The sequence below is a fragment of the Hypomesus nipponensis genome, chromosome 24 (genome assembly GCF_054491055.1).
Source record: "Hypomesus nipponensis isolate SF chromosome 24, ASM5449105v1, whole genome shotgun sequence".
In the NCBI taxonomy this organism is placed as follows: Eukaryota; Metazoa; Chordata; class Actinopteri; order Osmeriformes; family Osmeridae; genus Hypomesus; species Hypomesus nipponensis.
The window spans coordinates 5,177,501-5,199,180 of NC_140384.1; the positions used below are offsets into that span (position 1 = coordinate 5,177,501).

The 21,680-nt window shown below is 50.5% G+C and overlaps 1 protein-coding gene across 1 annotated transcript in view; it reads left to right on the forward strand.

Annotated features, from left to right (window-relative positions):
* kiaa0825 (KIAA0825 ortholog) overlaps positions 1 to 21,329 on the forward strand; it is a 92,033-nt gene extending 70,704 nt beyond the window's left edge. Inside the window, exon 21 of the mRNA XM_084690463.1 lies at positions 20,719 to 21,329. Within this exon, the coding sequence (XP_084546589.1) occupies positions 20,719 to 20,845 (127 nt within the window). The 3' untranslated portion in view covers positions 20,846 to 21,329. The remainder of the gene's footprint in view (positions 1 to 20,718) is intronic.
* Positions 21,330 to 21,680: the final 351 nt, after the last annotated feature.

Genomic DNA, 21,680 nt, shown 5'->3' on the forward strand with positions numbered 1-21,680 from the left:
GCAGTAATACCACCCTAATACCTCTGTCATGGATGCTTTAGAATGGGGCTTGGAGGGGAGGGGGAGGGGGAGGCGGGGGGGGGGGGGGGACTCAAATTAAAAACAGTTAGCGGATCGTGTAACACAGCCATGATTAGTAATGTAATTACCTCAGCTGCTGGGGGTATGGTAATGTTTCCAGTGTCTAAACGTAGCAGTATAGATTGGGTTTGGGGATATAGTGCTATAGGTACCTCTGACCATATACGTTTGTGTGCAGTTCCTTTACAGATGGGTTTGTGAATACGTAACAATGTGTTTGTGTGTGTATGTGTGTGGGTGTGTTACATGTGAGTGCATTTGTTTGTGTTTGCGTGAGAGTGTGTGTGTGATTCTGTAAGTGTGTGAGTGTCACAGTCAGATATCAGAAGCTACCCCTCCCCTCAGATCAACTGTCAGTGTGTCAGATGGGAAACGTGTCACTGTGTGTCATTGCAGAGCTGACAACAAGATGGCAGTCTACACTAAGCCAAGTCCCCTGAGGCAAGGCCCCAGGAGAAAACCTGAGCCCAGGAGAAGGGAGGGATGGAGGGAGGAAAAGAGACAGAAATCAAACGTACACTTTCTTTACTGTTTTCCAGCGGGGAAGTTAATGGACAGCTGCTTGTTTCGGATGTGTGTGTGTGTGTGTGTGTGTTTCCCTTTGTGTGCGTGCGCCATATGTGTGAAGTTTTTTGTGTGTGCCTGTGCCTCTCCCTGGTGTGTGTAGGGACGGCAAGGCAGCAGTGAGAAGTGTGTGTATGTGTGTGTGTGCGTGCAGAAGTCCTTTCCTCTAAACAGTGTCCAGGTACAGCATCAGTGTGTGTGAAGTGCTCTGCTGAACACTAGCTGCCATCTGTACAGACCGCAGGCTGTAACATCTGTCACACACACACACACACACCCCGACACGTACACAAACTGTACACACACGACACACACCACGCACACAGACAACCCACGCACAGCCACACACTCACTGTCCCTCGGGGCGTACACTCCCTCGGTTGTCACCGGGGTGTGATGCGTCAGTCATCCGTCTGGCATATGGTGCCTCACCCTCCCCCGGTCTCAAACGCCGGGCTTCGAGTAGACACGCCGTATTAAATGAGTCTTAATTCCTCTGCCTAATAAGGCTAGTCTGGAACATCACAGAGGGGTCACTAGCTTAGCAACTGTCAGCTATGAAAGCATGTTGATTAGGCAGCCTGGGAAGCACCATGGTGGGACACTGCAATGATGGCTGCTTTGCAGTGCTCGGTTCAATACGGACTGATTGAAATGACTGTGTTTAGTTATTCAGGCCGAGTTCTGTGTTCTCCCACGGTCTGAGTTCGTTTTCTAACTGCACGCTGCGGATTTCTGATTTGTTTATTTCCATGTGCTCGTGAAATGGCCAGCGTTCGATAGAATGAAATGGATGAAAGATCTCAGACAGTGGCTAAGTTATTTTTCCGTAATGGCTTGCGCTTGAATTCCACTGTTGATGGATGTTTTGCAAACAAAAACATCACAATTAATCTCTCAGTTTGGCAGTCTGAAGTCATCCTTTAGCTCACTGTATACAGAGGTTATCACTGGAATAAGAATATTTGTTTTCCCAAGCTCACAGAATAGGGCTGTCCTGAATCTCTTTACCATGGTATTGACAGAACAAGTCCAGAATATTTCCATTGCAGTTAGAATTGTATATTTCTTGTACTGCTACTCATCTTACAAAAGTTGCTTCTGAGCCACAAACGCGTTGCTTTTTGTGTGTGTGTGTGTGTGTGTGTGTGTGCGTGTGTGTGTGTGTGTGTGTGCGTGCATGTCTACATATCAGTTCTGGGAGGTAGATCCTTTGTTTGACTGTGAGGAAAAGAAATAATCACTTGCTTGGAGCAGGGAGCTTGTGTGTAAGGGTTGATTTCTCTATTGCCAGGCCCCTTATTACACATATAGCAGTTAGCTCTAATCACAGTCATTAGCTGCTGCAGTGAATGTAGGAGTTTATCAGGTTCCCATGACTGAGTGATCAAATAAGTCTTTTGTAATCATGAATTAATAAGTACTCTACTCTCCATGTGTCTAACCATCATCCCCTGTATCATACTGTAATCGATGTAATTATAATGTTCGGACTGATAATCCTTATTCCTAAATTCAGCATAGTATTAGGCCCAGTGAATGTTAACACAAATTTACAATGCCTGTACATGCCAGAGGGGTACATCAGTAAAATGTGTGTGTGTGTGTGTGTGTCCATGTGCACGTGTTAGGCACATTGGTGCTGTGGCTACTGTTCAGCGCATGACCTGACACCTATAGCCACCCTCTCTCTCTTTTCCTGTCCCTGTCCCTTTCCCCCTCTCTCTCTCTCTCTCTCTCTCTCTCTCTCTCTCTCTCTCTCTCTCTCTCTCTCTCTCTCTCTCTCTCTCTCTCTCTCTCTCTCTCTCTCTCTCTCTCTCTCTCTCTCTCTCTCTCTCTCTCTCTCTCTCTCTCTCTCTCTCTCTCCCTCCCTCTCTTTCTCTCTTTCTCTCTCTCTCTCTCTCTCTCTCTCTCTCCCTCTCGTGTGTGGGTCAAAGCGCCCCGCACTTTGGCTCAACGTGTGGCCCCAGAGGGCCAGAGGTAATGAGCGCCCGTTTGGGAATGAAACGCACGTGAATAATAACGCGAGGGACACGAGGGCCGGGATTTGATCATGGTGAGGGCGGGCCACTGTAGATCAGAGAGGGACGCCGAACGGAGACGCAGAACACCACCGCCGGCCCCGCTCAAAGGATCAATACGAACAAATCTCATTCAGTTTGATCACTCTGTTCGCCGTGCGTGTGTTTACATGCTTGTTTGTTTGTGTTGGTTTCGAGCGCAGGTGCTGTGTGTGTTTGTGTGTGTGTGTGTGTGTGTGTGTGTTTGTGAGCGAGAATGCACAGTGACACAGGAGGGGATTATGGTATTGGCTGTATGGCGCTAGTGTGTTTGTTTATATTGTCGAGAGGATTTGTGTTTGCAGCCCCTGTAGAGGAACACAGTGTGTGGCCCTCAACGGGATTCCACAGAGACGACAGCTACTTTGGTTGAATAGACCACTTGCACTGATCCATTCTCTGGTTTGTACAGTGCACCCGGGCTAGCTGTGTGATCGGCGCTGTGAAAGCGACCCGTCGAGTAGCCTGACTGTGCTGTACGTTCTCTGAAAAAGAACAACACGTTTAGACGTCTTCCGTCAGGAATTGGAGACGGAGGGTGTCGGGGTTTTTTTTTTGCCTTCCACCTCGAGGCCCGTGGTCGAGTGGCCAGCGTGCCAGCATGCGTGCCAGCTCCGGGGGTGGGCCCCTTCGCCCCGCATCAGCCGTGTAACAGTAGCCTGTGCACACGCCCGCCAGACGCCAGACACAGGGTGTCTGGACATGGGGGCGGGGGGGTTGGGGTTAGAGGTTCGAGGCTAGAGGCGGGGGGGAACAGAGGCTGGATCCATGTTGAAGGCACGTCCTTTGTTAGCCTGGCAGACCGGGGGGTGGTGGGGTGGGGGTCTATCCCAAACAGAGCCTCTGGAACAGGGGCCAGGGATGTTGGAGCACGCCGAGTTCCCCGGGTTCCAACAAGAGGCCCCTCGGGGGCTGCGGCTGCTATCAGGCTGGAGGGTAATGGTAGAAGTCAAAACAGGCCGAGTCATTTACTCCGCTGGAGCTAAGTGCATTCTTGGCTGGCGGAGGGGGCTGGTGGTGCTTCGGCGAGGGCCAGGGAGCCCATTTGTTGAGGCAAATGTCACAGCCGCGCTTCCCTGCCATCCAGCCAACCCCCTTCCACCCTGACTCACTCTCTCTCTCTCTCTCTCTCGCTCTCTCGCTCTCTCTCTCTCTCTCGCTCTTTCTCAGTCTCGCTCTTTCTCAGTCTCTCCCTCTCTCTTGCTGTCTGTCTACATGTCGGTGTCCTATTCTCTCGTGCTTATCCTGTTCTCTGATGACGGCACCCTCTGTTCCTCTCTTTTCCTCCCTCGTTCAGCCAGTGGATGAGTAAGGTCAGGTAGCGAAACTGACCAGCAATGTCTCGCAGGTTGTTGGGAGAGGACCAAACATACTTAGTCTCTCTCTCTCTCTCTCTCTCGCTCTCGCTCTCGCTCTCGCTCTCGCTCTCGCGCTCTCTCTCTCTCTCTCTCTCTCTCTCCTCAGATGGTGTCTACTCAATGCCTATGTTTGCATTGCAACCAGAGAGCGGGCCACCGGCTTGCGTGTCGCCACTCGATCACAAACCCAAACAGTGTGCGTTCCCTGCTCTCCGCCGACAAAATGGTTTATAAGGCTGTAACCGGCTGTGTGGAGCTGCCAAGATAATGAATAGGCAGCACTGCTCATGCATGCTAATGTTATGTTGTAAGCAGTTTTGTTGACAAGTGCTAATACTTCTTTCATACTATCATCAAAAGCAGCTAATACAACAGCCATTAGTCCACGACTCTCCATCCAGGACATGATGGATTGTGACCTTAATGCGGGTTAGCCGAGTTTTGAAAGTTAAACAACCCGCAATAAATCAAGGAATTATTACAATGCGCTTTAATTGGTTAAGGACTGTTTATTTCCTTAAAGAGGTAGAAAAAATAGGGTTTCGGCACTTTTTAATTTGCAAAGTGCATTTTCATTACGAATGGCAGTTTAATATTACCCTCCTTTGTCATGCAAAATACGCAACACACTGGCAATCTATTAATTGGACAAAACTGCGGTGCCAGCGCAAATCCACTGCCCCACCCCCACCCCCGCCCCCCCCACCCAAACCCCTCACCGCCCCGTCTGTGGCTGGGCAGGGGGGGGGGGGGGGGGGGGGGCGTCTATTAGCTGGGGGAACGGGGCACAGGGGAACACCCTCTCTGTCTCCCTTCCTTGCCCGCCTCCCTTTTAGAAATGGATGTGGAAATCCGTGGTGTGACATCCCACAGCCCCCCCCCCCCCCCCCTCGCTCCCAGGGGCTAATGAAGACAGTGTAAATATGAGGGACGTGTTTGGTAATTAACTCTGCCCTCCTGTTGGGTTTCGATTGGTGCTCCTCTCCACTGAGCCGCTGATGATCCATTGAAATTGAGCTCTCTCTCTCTCTCTCTCTCTCTCTCTTTCTCTATCTCTCTCTCTCTCTCTCTCTCTCTCTCTCTCTCTCTCTCTCTCTATCTCTCTATCTCTCTATCTCTCTCTCTCGTTCTCGCTTTCTCTCTCTCTCTCTCTCTCTCTGCTCGCTCTCTCTTCTTCCGTCTCTCTCTCTCCCTCTCCCTCCCTCTCTGTTTCTTCAGAAATTATACAGTCGACCTCATTTCGGGTCCAGCCCCAGTGTAACAGTAACTGTGTAATGTACCAGCAGTGCATCATATGTTTTCAGAAGGTGACGGAGGTGAAGGTCCTGTTCCACATTGTCCCTCTCTCTGGGTCCCTGCCCTCCACCCCAGTACATCCTCCCCAGGTGTATTTAGCTCAGGGTTAGAGTATATAACTGCAGATCAAGAAATTGCAGGTTCAAATCCCCCCTGCATGTTGCTTTGAGGACAAATGTCGGCTAAATGGATACGCTGTTATTAGAATGTGTCTGTATGTGTGTTTTTCACACCAGCCAAACCACTTGTCTGCTTGACGCTTGGCCTTGCTTGCTGACGGTGTCATTTGTCCCATCGCATCATTTGCATACATTTGTACGTTTTCTGTCGTGAGAAGTCAAGAGCGAGGGCCTGCTACATGCTGATTGGCTAGCGATCGAGGCTAGGGTGTGCTGATTGGTCCCGGTGTGCCGTCATGGCGTCATGCTCCCAGCTGCTGGTGACAGGGGCGCCACCCAGAGGTGTCATCATCCTGTCCTGTGTCTCTAACCTCGCCCCCCCCCCCCCCCCGCATCCCGCCCCCCCCCATGGCCATCCGTCACCCGTTGCTTGCCGACGCCTCACGGACCAATCAGGCGAGGTCTCGCGGGACCACCGTGTCACACATTTAAGGATGCATGACAAAGTGCTCCTTGATTTCCCAGTGGCCACTCTCTGCAGCCTGTTCGCTCTGCCGTAGACACACACACACACACTCACACACACACACACACACTGACGCCTTCACATGTGACATAGGACATGTGTCAGAGGAGATCACGTCAGCGGCGTTTGAAAACCCGGGAGTTTGGGATCTCTCATTTGCATTGCCAGTCATTCTCCATGAGTGAAGATAACAAGTTTGCGCCAGCACATATGGTGACAGCGGCGCGGAGCGGAAAGACAAACGCCGCCGCCTCAGAAGGCCGCGTCGCCGAGAATTTGATCCTGTCACGCAACGCCGCTCTTGAACCCTTGAGGGGGGGGGGGTTCGATTCCCGGCGTGTACGGGGAAGCACACGAAACCCAGGTCTGAGGAGGAGGAGGAGGTCAAAGGCAAGGAAGATGAACGTCGCAAAGCTCACACGCCCGCCGTGGAATAAAGCGCTCGGCGGGGTCTGTTCTTTGGATTGATCTTCCCCTTCGGGTTCCGCCGCGCTCCGCGGCGGGAAAAGTGGCCGCGGCACCTGCTCTTGTGCTCTCACTGTGATGTTGACGTTTTCAAACGGGGAGAAAGCTCAGAGTTTGACCTTTCTTTCGCGGGGAGGTTTGTTTCTGCGCCCGCGGAATTGACTGCTCCGTCGCAGTGGGAGAATCATCTCAAATGGAACTTCGCCACGGTCCAAAAAAGGAGAGAAAAAAGTCACTCGACCTCGCGTCAAATAGAGATATTGTCCCGGTGGAAAAAAAGGCACTTCTGACCTCGGCGCTGTGGGTTCTGTGAGTCCACACTCACGTGGAAAGAGGCACGGACACACAAAAAAAGAAGAAGAAAAAGAAAAACGAAAAAAAGAAAAAAACGAAAGATAGCAAGAGAGAGAGAGTGTTCTCAGCCACTACTCAGTTGCACACAGCTTTTATGCCGGATGAAAGCAGAACTTCAATTGGCGAAGGGGCTTTCAGCGCGGGTGTGCAGGGGGACGCCAGGAAGAAAGGCCCACCGTAATGTTACACAGCCATTTGCGCCACACTTTTCCTACAATTACAGGCTTTCTCTAAAAGCGGCGTGTTTGTAATGGGCGACTGAGACAACAATTGCGACGGAGGAGCTTTGAAGCCCAGGGCTCCTGACATACTGGGTGGAGAGTGTGTGTGTGGTTGTTTGTGGGGTATGGAGGTGTGGGGGGTGGAGGTGTGTATGTGTGTAGGCGTGTGGTGTCTGGGGGGGTAGGAGAGGGGGGGGGGGGGGAGTAACGATGTTCCTATACATAGAAGTGGAACATGATCCCCCCAAAACCAACATCAAATCAGGGATACAGGGAAAGGGGTGAGGTCTCCCACAGAGGGTATTCAACCACCATCAAAACAAGCACAATGACACAGAGAGACAAAGTTCCACCTCGTAGAACGCAGCTATCAATCAAACAGAGTTGGAGTAAGGGTACCAACCGGGGGAAGTCAATCGGCTTGCGCTGGGGAAGGCAGGCCTATTTACCAGGCTTGGGTGAGAAAGTAGCAAACAGTAATTGTTTGTGACACAAAGCCAGTGCTTATCCAAAAACCCAACACTGTCCCTGGCTTATGAGATCATAAATCAATTTACCATCCTGTGTGCTCTGGGTGTTTTGGTATTGGAGTAATCCCTTTAATAGAAAACACATTCCCTTTTTACCCAGTTGATGGATTATCATTCCCTCTCAGAATTCCACATCTGACACCCAACTGGTGGCATTCCAGGTGTGGCTTTGTGCGGTCTGTGTGTGTGTGTGGCTGTCTATCATGCGTGTGTGTGTGTGTGTGGTACCTGTTTACATCCTCTTAAAGCAGCGCCGTGCACTCACCACAGTGTTGTGTCTCATGTTGGTATGTGAGGTTTGCTCCACCCTGATAGAAGGCGGCATCACGTTCCACCCCCATCCTCCCTCCTCGATCATGGAGAACACAATAACTCTCTCCAGACTCCGGGGTCTCAGTGTTCACACTCAATGATTGATTTTCACTCCATCAATTAGGCATAAAGGTGAAGAGATGAAATGCACCATGGGGCGGCGGGCGGATGGGCTCCGACAACAGAATTCATCACCTCCCCTTCATTTCTCATTCGCTTCTTTCTTCCTCCCTTTCCACCTGGCTTCACCCTGGCTCCCACTCCCCCCCCCCACCCCTCTCTGGTGTGCAGGGTGCGGAGGGGGGGTGTAGGGGTGAGCTCAGGTGTGCTGCAGACAAAGCCGCGGAGAGCGCGAGTGGAGGCATTTCCCCCCCCCCCCCCCCGGGGCTGTTTTCGTTCGCCAGCCAAGCGCCGTGACGTCGAGGAGTGAGAACACGGGCGGGCGCGTTCCGCCCCGTCTCCGGCCAGCCGGGCGGCTCTGTCAGCGAGACACGCCGGCCAGCCGGGCGGGAGAGCGGCAGAGCCCCGGGATTGGTCGTCTCCTTTGGGATACCTGCCCGAGTCGGATGTGTTCCAGTTTGGTCCCAGCCAATCAGGATCCCTGCATGGAGTTCATGGCCGTTGTTGATGACTCTTTGTGGCACAGGTGTCCTGGATGGGACTTATATCACACACACAACATCTCAAACACACTCTCTCTCTCTCTCTCTCTCTCTCTCTCTCTCTCTCTCTCAAATCATCCCTCTTGAGAGAGAGAGAATGTATAAATTCTGATTGGCAGTTTTTGGAGTCTCTTGGATGGATTGTCACAATTGATGGCCGGTAGACTTTTATCACCTGTATGGTGTTTGTAATTAGGTTCAATATATGAGCACAGACACGCATGGGAAAGGCTCCATTTCTCAGCCCCCTCACAATTTATAGCCGCCATGTGATTTCCAAAGGCCTGCTCTAATGCACTCATTCGCATCCAGACATATGTACTTTACGTGCGTGCCCGTGCGTGTGTGTGTGTGCGTGCGCATGCGTGTGCCATGTGTCGTCGCGGCCCACACAGGCGGACGCGCAAACCGTTTGTGAAAGTGCCTCCAGTTGGCATGAATTGGCCTGACAACCACATATTACCAGTGATATGAGGGCCTGGCAACAGTGGGATTGGCAGTCGACAACAAGAAGACGATGTCCATTGTTATTGTAATGGCTGTATGCATTCTGGTGTTCATTTCACGCTGTGCCCTAATGTCGGTGCGCCACGCTGTCTGTCTATCACATAGGTCCTCAGCAACAGCTGTCTATTCGACGAGGGGAGGTCCCTATCACATGCCTGATCATCTCCCTGGAATAACGGCTCGTTAATGACTGTAATTAGTGAGGAGATAATTATAATGCATGGTCATCGGTAGAGAGCAGGCCGTGTTCCCACCGAGAACGAGGTTGTATTTATTCCTGCTTTCGAACGTGAAGTGAAGCCCGCGGCTGGGATCGTGCGGGTGACCCCTTCTGGTGCCCTGCAAGCCGGCGGCGGTCGTTATTCTGTCATCACTGTCAGCTCCTGCCCTCCGTCTGTCAGATTGGAGAGCGGAAGTATCGAAGTGGGTCTGTGAAGGACGGCTTTGATGAGGTAACTCTCAAACTGGACGCCACTGTGGGTGGCTGTGCTTAAACACGGCAGCAGCCAGCCAGCCAGCTTGTCTGGCTGTGTTGCCGGTTGGCTGTACGAGGGATTCAGGGACTCAATCTCTCCCCCTCTGTTGCCCATCGTCACAATCTATCAGTGTTGGTGGTGGTGGGGGCGGGGGGAGGGGGAAGGGGGGGGGGGGGGTGTAGGTGTCTTGCTCACCAAGGTCTCTGTCCCGGTAAAAAGAGTCATTTTGCGTAGAGGACAGACATATTAACATGCATTCATGCACACAATCTGACTTTGACTTCAAGGCCAGGTAATTGGCTGAACTGTACAACCTGGACACACACACACACACTCAGACACCTGCGCACACACACACACCGCCCCATTGCCACAGTTGGCCTTCCAGGTTCATGGACCCGACAAAAGGCCTGGGAAGAACTTGCATACAGAGTAGTGTGTCTATTCCCCCCATCTCTTGTATATGTATCCTTCTATCTCTCCTGCTCTCTCTCTCTCTATCTCTGTATCTATGTCTTATCTCTTTCTGTATCTCTCTCTCTGTTTCTCATGCACAAAATCCTCACACATCCACACATCGTCCCCACACACACACACACACACACACACACCCCCATACAGACATCCATCCCCCAGGCTATCAGACAGAGTAGGGGCCTGGTGAAGACAGGCCCATTGACAGGCCAGAGTGGCAGTAACTTATTGTCTATTGATGGAGTGTGACAAATCATGTGGGAACGCAGGGGTGCGTAGCAGGAAGGACTAGGTTGTGTGTGTGTGTGTGTGTATGTGTGTATGCGTGCACGTTTCTGCCTGCTTGTGGATGCTTTTGTGTGTGTGAGTGTACCACGTCTGTGTGCGTCTGTCTGTGTGTGTGTGTGTATGTGTGTAGGGTTTTTTACAGCAGGGTGGGCGGGCAGAGTCGGGGACCCTTCACAGCTCATTTAGCCCAAATGGGGCCACCTGGGTGGTGGAGGAACTCAGTGGGGCGGCCCTGGCACTCTGGAGCCCCACTGACAGGCCCCAAATATAGGGGCGCCTTCGGCCAATTAATCAACACCGCCACTCTGACAAATCACCACACTCTGACCTAATGAGAGAGAGAGAGAGAGGTATGAGCGATGGAGGGATACAGGGGAAGGAGAGAGCCAGAAGGAGAGAAGGAGGTAGAGGCTGGTGGAAGGAGGGAGGGAGGGACAGATATGGTAAGAGGGAGGATGTGAGAAAAGAGAGGCGAGGGGAGATGGGAATTAGAGCTAACCAAGAGCGATTTACAGAGAGAAAAAGAGAGAGAGAGAGAACGAGAGAACGAGAGAGAAAGAGAGAGAGAAAGAGAGAGAGGTAAAGTGAGGTGGCTTTAATAAAGGAACACGGGGAAAGAAAGAGAATCTGGGACTGTTGCTGTGACTCCCTGCAGGGGTCTTGAGGATAAATAATGAGGTCAGGAGCACAGGGGAGTGCAGGAGGGGAGGAGGACAGGACATGGGCCCAAGACACACACAACCCACACCTCGATTCTTCTTCCATTGCCGCCTCGCATTCGATCCACCGCGGGAAACGACTCGGTAATCCACCCCATCAAAAATCAACTCAAGGAATATGAATAGTCGAGGCCTCGGTTGCCGTGGCTCAGAATAGATTAGCGCTGCTTGGACATGTGTAGGTTGGAACGAGAGCAACAGTGATGTATGCCTCTGTCTAAAACACGCCTCTGAGCCAGGCGGCTTGCATCTCATCTTCTCCCCACCAATCGCAGGTCTAAATCAAATTAGCGGGGATCAGAGGTGAAATCGGAGCCTTCGACGGCAGCCCGCGTTCTCTAATGAACCCCTATGGCCATCGCCAGCATATTAGACTTCAGCCAAACCCCAGCAAACTTTGCAATAATCGTTACGTAATTGCATGTCAGATTTCCAGTTGCCTTGACATTTGGAATGCTCAATGGCAATATCCTCCCTCTTTCTCCGTCGGGAACCCATCTGTTAAAGGTGGTGATTGGTTCAACCCTGCCAACTTGTATTTTCCTTCATTCAGAGGGCCAGAGTTGCAGTCATTGTAACAAATCTCTATTGATTTTGCTATGAAGCGGCTAGATGGTCAAGGAAGGTACTGTGGACAAATGTTGTTCTTCAATAGTTAACATCTTAAAAAATAAATAATGAAAAATATAGCCGCAAGCATCAATGGTGGATCCCTCATCAAAATGGCTCTTGGCAAAGGAACCGTAAAAGCACATTTCAACCTGCAGAAATGTAAATCTCTGCATGCAACAGGATTTGAACCAAAAGCCCCCAGGTTATAGATGCTACACTTTAGGAAGCAGCAACATACACTGTCATATTTTGTTTGTGTGCACCGAGTGACTAATGTGAATGGACCTTTATACAGTGGCCAATGCAGTCTCACGATATCGATATAAACACAACTTTCACAGGCGAGATGTAAGAAATCCAATACGTTGGCTATATGAAGCATGGTCCTATCTACTAAACACAATAGTTCTGGCTATTTATGAGTAGGATTCCCCTCGGAGTAAAACATGACACTTATGACCATGCAGCTAGACTCCAGGCAGCTAGCCACTGTGGTGTACCTGGCTTGCTTTGCAGTGGCTCACAGTCTCACTACAGAGATACTCAGTGTGTCGCGACAGGCTCAAATAAAGACTTCAGTTGAATCGTTGCTATGTTTGACAACTGGAGGATTGTCTAGAAGACCAGAAGCCTCCTGACAGAGGAACCCTAATGAAGGGCCTTGTCCAGAAAGCTGACATTTTGTCCAGATATACAGGTCTGGAAAAAGCTGAATATCTGCACTTTTTTCTTTCCTTTCCAATAAGGTTGAGAAGGAAAGTTTTGAGGGAGGAACAGAAGGGTTCAACTTGCAGTGGCCTCTTAAACTGAACCATTCTGTTCCTCACTCAAATGTTCTCCTATGGCGAGCATTGTCAGTTTTCAGTCATATCAAGGTGACATTTTGCACGGTTCTTCAGAGGGATGCCATCTTAAAGCCGGTTAGGTTTGAAAAACCATCCGTCAAAATGACATTTGATTTATAGACACATAAACATTGAAGCAATGTGGACATTAACATAAGCAAGCCCCTGTCAGCCGTTTTGTATCATATACATTTGTCCTAAATATCAAATGGAAAGACATCAATTCCACTGTACCAAAGTCCATTGGACCTACTGTTTAAGAGAAGGATAATTTGGTGGGTTTTCCCCACATTTTCACTTTACAGCAAGGGTCCTAATGCCCTCCAGTTTCTCAACCTGACAGGAAGTGGGCCCTCAGATCTAAGTTGGAGCATCTCTGAGACCCCGGCTTATTACCATGCAGCGTGGCACCGGACCCCAGGGTGTGTATGCACAGGGACCCCCCAGTATTGAGCTCCTGCCGTTCTGCCTGCAGAGTGGGGGGGGGGGGGGCTCCGTCTGAAGCGCTAAGCCGCGGCCTGTCGGCCCACATCGACTTCCTGCGATGGAGAGGCCCTCGTGGTGGATGCTCAACGGCATGCTCCTCCCATCCATTACCGGGGCCTTGTTCCTCCCTGTTTTCCCCTGGAACAGACACCTGGTTAGGTATGCACACGCCATCTGGCCCATTCACTCACTCTGGCTCATTGATAAAAGTGTAAGTGGTGCCTATGTGCCTGTGCGTGCTGTTTAGATGCGGTGTTATTTGTTTTTGTTTTTTTTTTCCATGCAGAAGACCTATAGACACGTTAAGCCTGGTAAAAGAGAGAACAGCGAGTGAAGGGAATGTGTGAAGGTCATGGAACTCATGCTTAGAGCCACCGGTTCAACCATGTGCTGCTCCGAAACCTGCTACTGTGTTCCTCAGTCTGGGACGTCCACTGTCATCAAACGCAGTCCGACTCATCGAGAGTGACCGAGTGTGTGTGTGTGCTGGTGTGTTTCCATGCACACGCGTGCATTATTCATTCCAGGTGACGCGCGTTGAGTGTTGAATAATGTGTGTCTGTGTGTGTGTGTTGGCATGCCAGCTCTCATGCTTTGACAATAGGCCCTCACGGCAGTAAATCCCTACAAGGTGAGCTGAGTCTCTGAAAGGCTTTTCACCGGCCCCCTTATCTCTTTTACACTTCTGCTGGCGGCTGGAGGGAGGGAGCATTATCATTTCATTATAAGCCAAGGAGGCAAATACAGTCTACCGATAGGAATCTGTAGATTAAAAGCGCCAGAACAATAAATTATGCAGAGTGTTTGAAAACACATACAGCTATAATTAGGTGGCATTTGATTTTAAATGAGGCGACAGCGAGGACTTATTTATCTCCTCAACCCCCTCCTAAAACGGGCATTAGCATAGGGGGGAAACGAGCTGTTTGAAATGGTAAGAACAGGGGTGTGTGATCAGATGGGCCAAAGCCTCCCCCCCCCCCACCCCTCCCCCCCCCCCAGCCTGTGGAGGCAAACGGGCGGGAGGGGAGGGCGGTCGCACCCCTGGGAAGAGCGTTCACACTCGCAGGTAAGATCAATGTCCTCGCGGGCTAATCGGTTCACGCCAGCCTGGGACTATTAGCTAATAATGTCATTACTGTGACCATGGAGGCTCGCTATTTACATAGACGCCCCTCTCCCGCGTGGAGTGATACGGAGCTTTGCCCGGCCGCCTCACTCACTCGGATGAAAAGAGGAACTATTAACTTTCGCTTTGAAGACCCCGCCGTGGTCTCTACAGATTTGCTTTCCTCCTTCGAAGACTGGCATATACTATTCCTATTGCGCATTATAATGATTTGGGGTGGGTGGGGGGGTGGGGGGGTTAGGGGGGTGGTTTGAAAAAAGTTTTGCCGTATCAATGTCTCCGAGCAGGCTTTGTGTCAGTCTGTACTCTCAAATCCTCTGTGTGTGTCTTGGGTGTGTTTTATAGTTTATATATGCACAACTGACAAAGAGCAGCTGCTGAATAAGTGATGGCCTATTTCCTGGGAGCATATCTAGGTGAAATCGGGATGAATGTGTTTTTTGTTCCTCCGCATGCTGTTGGTTCGGAGGGGGGGGGGGGGGGGGGGGGGCGGGAGGCGAACGAGAGAGAGAACACTCACCATGTGAGGGGTTGGGGGAAAAAGCTAAAGTTGCTGTCTGTGTTTACCGGGATCATCTTTGTTCATTAATTCATGGGTGAAGTCTGGCTATGTTTTATGTATACCCCGTGTTCTGTAGGCTGTGCCGGGGCTCGGGTTGAGGGGCTTGCGTGCTCGTCGGGCCATGGTGGTAGTCAACTCGAAACCTGCTTCACTCTGCTCCTCTCGTCTCCTCTTCCGTGGACTGTGGCCTGTCCTGATGGAGATGACAGATTGCCAGTGTGGTGCTGTTTGATCCCAGGACCTGAAGGCTGGCTGCCGCCCTGAGCAGGTGTCTTGCTGCTCTTGCTCGTTACTGGAAATCTACCGGAAGAAGCCAGGGAGGGAGCGAGAGGGAGAGAGGGAGAGAGGGAGAGAGGGAGAGAGGGAGAGAGACAGAGAGAGAGAGAGGGAGAGAGACAGAGAGAGAGAGAGAGAGAGGGAGAGAGGGAGAGAGGTAGGGCACACACCTTCACTGATACAGCCATTAAAACAACATTAAAACCGGGTGTTTTACATCTTTTGGCCTGCCAGGCATGTCCGGTCGACCAGCCCCGCTCTGCTTAACATTTGTTTGGGTTATGAGAAGAGGCGGCCGTGGGTTGCTCCTGCAGGGAGAGAGCGAGCTAATTGATGGCTGTGGAAGGAGACGCTCAGCCCCGCCGCGTGAGAGGTTGTCAGGCTCTGGCGAGGCGCAGCGCGGGCGGCTGACTGAGGGGTAATGATTTAGCTCCAGTAAAGAGGTCTTGAGCTCCCAGCCCCTCCCCTCTTGGGTAGCTATTTCCGTGCGAGGCGCCATGGCAGGAGCCCGGGCCGAGGCCCCTAACAAGAGCCTGAGTCACGCAGCCTGACACGGAAGAGACGTGTCGCGCTGCTGCCACCCCGCTGCCAGCCTGCTGCCAGCCAGCTGTCACCCTGCCCCTGCCTCACAGTCCAGATCCACTCTGCGCGCGCCGGAGTCAACTGCTCAACTCCAGCGATCACCGTTATTTTTTTATGCATTTTTACATGCATACTGTACATATATCAGCACTTGCTGTTTTGTGTGTGTGTGTGTGTGTGTGTTTGTGTCCAGAGTGAGTCCTGTGATCCAGAACACCTTGAGTAATCATGTATGGAATTCCAACAGTGTTGATACGAGTGTAATTGCTACTTCCTTGTCTGCTAGACAAATACATTTGGACTCAGGCAAACATATTAATATGGAAATGTCTCCATTAATGTATAGCCTGCCATCAATTATTTATTAATTAGGCCGCTGCAAAATGTACTCAGACTTGTACTGTCCGAGAAGATTGAGCGTGGAAGATTTCTACACCCTGAAATGTTCACTAAAATACCAGAGTTATCTGGACTTCAGAGAATGCAATTTGATATATATTTTTTTTAATAATGGCCATTTGAAAGACATCCGTTTCTTGTAAAATCTCACCTCAGGAAAGTCACATGAAACTATGGAAACCGCACCAAAGGGAGCCCAACTCTTATCTGATTGCTGGCCCCGAACTTTGTTGCTGTGATGTTCCGCAACTGTATATCTCTATCATCCCCTCCCTATCCCCTTCCCTCCTTCCATCCTCCCTCTCTTCATCCTTCTGTAGTTTGGGCATTAGGGTGTCGCCAGCGTAAGGAGGGGATCCAGGGGTTTATATCTGGAGAAGACCCTTTGGTCTCGGCTGCGTCCTCTGATGTGCTGGTCTCCTCACAGCTGGGATTTGGAGTTTAAAGCTGTGGCGTGGATGTGAGGCGCCCCCTCTCTGTGCGGGGGGGGGTGCACGGGTGTCTGCCCACGCGCACGCGCGCGTCTGTGTGTGTTTACGTGTGTGGTGAGCGCCCATCGTTTCAAAAGGTTGCTCCCGGATCTGTCGGCGGACGTTTGATCACGCTCCTCCCCCTCGCCTCTCTTGGCGGCCCTCGAGTCGGAAGGACGCGTGCTTGGCGGGCGCTGGGGCGGCTACAGAGACAAAGTGAGGGTCTTGCATGAGGAGAGACAGCCTCACGGTAGGGATGTGTGTCACTCATCGAGGTAGAAGGGTTAATGACGCAGTGGAACTGTTTCACAGGCCTGACCATGTGGATCATCGCAGAATGAACCGAAATAGAACAGACAGTATCCTCTGATCTAATAATAACTGGATATGCCAACCAACTTCCTTCCTGTCCTTAGTCAGACAGGTCCTTGTCATTGCTATGAATTTAGGTAGAGACAGTGGAATCCTGTTTATTCTGGGATGGTAAGTTGGATTGTGTTGGTCACCATCAGAGAGTGTGACCTGCGGGGTGAGTGGGGTTCGAGGGCTTCGAGGGTGGGACAGATGGGGGAGTAGAAGGTCAACACAGTGGATCTCTGTCGCTGGCGTGAGTCTCTGCCCGGAGCGTGATTCCTTCTGTCAAGTCTCCGTCTTGTCAATATTCAGATCCAGCGTGCTTGTCCGATGCTTGTCAGTTACAATCTCCCTCCGGTTCGCTGCTGGGGGAAAGGCACACGTCCAAATTGAATCGGAGTTGACTTCTCGATGGAAATTGAGTTGAGCGATGACCTCCGCCATGCTTGGTGAACTTGTCAGTTACTCCAACTTAAGCAGGTTTGCAGGGAGACTTCCCCCCCTGCCCCCCTGCTGGCTAAACCGCTCGTGTGTTTCACTGTCAACGGAACATTTGTGTTACTTGATGAACAGTGATATTCCGTGTGGAGCCTTTCTGGTTGTCACGGCTGCCGAGTCTTGTCTAACAGTGTCGTGCGGAAGAGCCGCGGTAGTGTTGTAGCCCGGTGTGACATCTTCATTACGAGGCCAACGCTTGGCCCTCTCGGCCTAAAACAGCACAGCACAGCACACAACATCCTACCCCAGCCTAACCTAACCTAGCCTAGCCTAGCCTAGCCCAACCCAGGTTAGCTCAGGACTGCTCCCTATCCCAGACACGTCTCACCCTGGGCATGCCTGGAAAGGCATGACCTTTGGAAAAGTTTAGCACTTTAAATATTTAGATTTGGGTTATGATGGATCCTTGGGCCCCTCTAGCATGTGTGAAGCCTCTGATTAGCCCATGTGTCAGCCTCATTTGGCAGAGTGTCTGGGGGCCCATAGGCCTCTTTGTTTGACAGACACCCTTTTAAACAAACACAGGTACCTGTCACAGATTGGCCTGGCACACAACACAGCACAAACACACTACTCTGAGGAAAACCACTCCCACCACTGACAGCTCCCCACATCCCCCTCTCTCTCTTTCTCCCCCTTTATTTCTCTCTCTCTCTCTCTCTCTCTCTCTCTCTCTCTCTCTCTCTCTCTCTCTCTCTCTCTTTCTCTCTCTCTATCTCTCTCTCTCTCTCGGTCTCTCCCTCTCTCTTCCCCTCCCTCCCTCCCTCCCTTTGTCTCTCTCCCTCCCCCTCTCTCTCCCACTCTCTCCCTCTCCCTTTGTCTCTCTCGCTCCCTCTCTCTCTGTTGCTCATTTTTCTCTTTGTCATAGCCTTATTTCAACGGCAAATGAGATCTATTCAAGTTGATGGGGTGTGATACAGTTCTGTGTATGTGGCATTCGGGTTAGTCATTGTGCTGTGCAACAACAGACACGGCTTACAACTGTGTTCACATTCAGATACTTCTAAGCCATCTTCTTTTTTTCTCTCCCAGGGACAATCTCCTGTGACATCAATCCTGTAAATATATGAGTCTTAATATGTGTGTCCTCCTATTCTGTATTCAGAGGAACCGCCAAGTCAGCAAGTACAGTATTAATGCATGAGAAATGAGCCCAGCTCATAAGAATTAAAGGGTAAGGCTCCACTTATTAAGATGTAAATTTCCACAGGAAACTTTCGAAAATGAGGATACCGTGAAGTTATTGTCAACTTTAGCCTACTTAGGCATTTCTAAAAGGCTTTGTTTTGTTGAAGTTGCTGAAATGAGATACACACAAATAAGTCTTATATTTTTAGTGTGCTAAGTAGTAGAGCTAAGTAGACCTACTGCCTGTGTGTACAAGACATCTTTTTCAAAAATGAAAACACTACTTTGTGAAGACTACTTTTTCATGTGCTGTGAACAAACAATGTTTGTAACATGAGCTGGTGTTCATGTAGCGTTGATGCATATGTGAATGTTGCCCCGCTATTCCACATCCTCTCTCTCTCTCTCTCTCTTTTTTTTTTACGGATTTGCACTTAACACCTTCCTGTGGAAAGGCTTCTCATTCATCAAGGGTGTTTGTCCCAGTGACAAGCGGTGCGCCTCCTGCATATCAATATCAGCTAAGACAATGCCTCGGTCTGCTCAGAAAGTAACCTTCAGCTAAATGTCATTCTGCTTAATCCTATTTGAAAATTAAACATTGAAAAACCTTTACCGCTCCTTCCTGCCCTGCTCCCCCCTCTCTCTCTCTCTCTCTCTCTCTCTCTCTCTCTCTCTCTCTCTCTCTCTCTCTCTCTCTCTCTCTCTCTCTCTGTCTGTCTCTCTGCCCCCACCCCCCCCCTTATCTTTCCCCTCTTCCTCCATCCCTCCCTCTCTCTGTCCATTTTCCACGTTGGTGACATTTGTAAATATGATGGGGCTATTCTCTCTCTCTCTCTCTCTCTCTCTCTCTCTCTGTGTGTTTCCGTTGTTTGTTTTGTGGCCTGTGCATCATGACTGACCATGTATGATAAAGGGAGGTGATTAGATATTTATTGACCTGGGCTCAGCTGTGATCCTTTGCTTCCTTCAGTCCCACTGTCCCCATCCCCACCCGCAACGCCTCGCTATGTGGTGTACGCTGGATAGAGCCGTCACGAGGATCGGATGACTTTACCCGACCCCCCCTCCCTCCGCTCACCCCCTACACCCCCCCCCCCCACACCCCCTCTTCCCCTCATTGGACGGTGAAAGTCCTCTGGCCCTCTCAGGGAGACCCTAAGAGAGGGGGAGGCCAGGGGTGCGTGGGGGAGACAGTCTGAGTGACGGAGAGTAAGGGCCGTGGAGGAGAGCGCAGACATGTGAGAAGGGAGCCATGCATCAAACGCACATATTTACATAAACAAATCCTCCCCGTATAGACGGTAATTACCACGGTGACAGTGCGGCGAGAGGAAGAGAAAGAGGATGTCTGATTCGGCCAGATATACACAATGACTGTGGCTGAAACTCCATCAAAGTGCTTGCGTGGATGGGGCCGCACTCTTTTGTATGCAGAGAACGTATATCGCATGATAGCCAAAACTCCTTTTCGCACTCATCTGCGATACATCTATAGGGCCACGTTTGAAGATATGGAGAGCATGGCGAGAGGCAGAGAGAGGGAGAGAAAAGGGAGTGAGGCAGGGAATGAAAGGAGACAGAGAGATTGCAATGAAAATGCAATCATTTACAGTTGGATAGAGTTCTCATTGGACGGTGTGACATGACAGTTCAAAGATTCTGCCCGTGGCTTGCAGTCTCTCCCTCTCTCTGTAGATAGAAACATCTGATTGACCATCCTCAAAGGGTTTCAGTTTCTTCTGCTCTATGGATGAATCTCCATATGCCCGTTCTTGTTGACGTTATATCATAGTTCTGAACATAGAAAGAGAGAGAGAGAGACAGAGAGAGAGACATAGAGAGAGAGAGAGAGGCGGGAGAGAGAGAGATGGGTAGAGTGAGAAAGAGAGAGCGAAAGAGCGAGAGGGAGGTTTGTGTTTTTCTTGCTCATTTTCCACCACTTTTCCGTGTCGGTGTGTAAAGAGCATCTTCGGGGGCCCGCGGGAGCCGCCCCTCCTCCTGCCTGGTGCTTTTGTCTGTAAAACACGGCGTTCTACCCCAAGGTCTGACAGGAAGACCTCTGAATCTGACACATACACACACTCAAATGCCGAGGCAGACTCCCAGATGAGTGCTTCTGAGCGTGTGCGTCGAGGCTCTGTGCCCCAGCACTTGCTGTGGGTGTGTGCGAGCGCTGTCTGAATGTGGGCATTAGGGTATTCTCCACTTGATCTCTGTGTTGAACCTGGTAGAGAGCGCTCTGCCAGAGAGAGTGACAGGGTTGTGATTTGTACACTCCAACAATAGGACGGTGATATGAGGGAGGATGAGTAAAAAAAAAAAAAAAAAAACTAACATCTGTGTGTGTGTGTGTGTGTTCCAGGTGGGAGATGCAGGACCCCACAGCCCTGGAGGAAGAGGAGAAGGTCCTGCTGGAGGAGCTCCAGAGAACATACTTCCACCCCAGTCCTGAATCGCCCGGCCCCTCTCCAGCCCCCGCACAGCCCTGACGGAACCGGAGCATGTCACTGCCATCAAAACGGATCCCCCCCCCCCCCCCCGTCACCCGACGCTAGCTTGTTTGCGCGTGCACGTGGGTGTGCACGTGTGTTTGTAGACGTGTTGGGTGGGTTTCACAAACTGTCTGTCTTGGATCGCAGACGGTTCGTTTGCCTATCAAGGGGAAGATATTTCTAGGGACTGATCACTAGGATGTTGATGTTTTCAAGAAACTTGTATACAGGCATTGGTGTCAGCATATTTTCCCCTGCTTGCACAAAAGTAGCTTCAGAATCTGTTTTGTGGTATTTTGATTTCGGCTTTTTACAACGTGGCAACTGGTTATGTTGTCGCAGTCAAACTTAAGTTCACTGAGAACATTTACAACACTGTTTTCTATTTGTAACCATTTTCACTGGGGAGGGGGAGTGGGGGGCGTGCTGTATTTTTCATGCGATGAGACATTATTTTGAATTAAACATGCTTTATGTTCTCCTACTTTTACAATAGTTTTGTTTTCTGTGTATCCAGTTTGCGTCAAAACAATATTTCTGATCTGTTTGCATACAAATCACAGCTCTTACATTGGTTTCCTCCTCATGGCATGCTTTCGTATCACACCTGGTGAATACATTCACAGCAATAGTGAACATCTCTCAAATCAAGTTGGCTAAGTTTAACCACCTAACCACATACTGGATGTCTGCGGTGTCTTTGAGGAGAATACTGCGAGATTCCTTTCCCCGGATCCGTTGTCAAATGTGAACTGGGTCATAATCTTTCAACACAAGACAGTAAGAAAATGTTAATGTATGTTTCCTCACCCTAAGCCCATCACAAAGACAT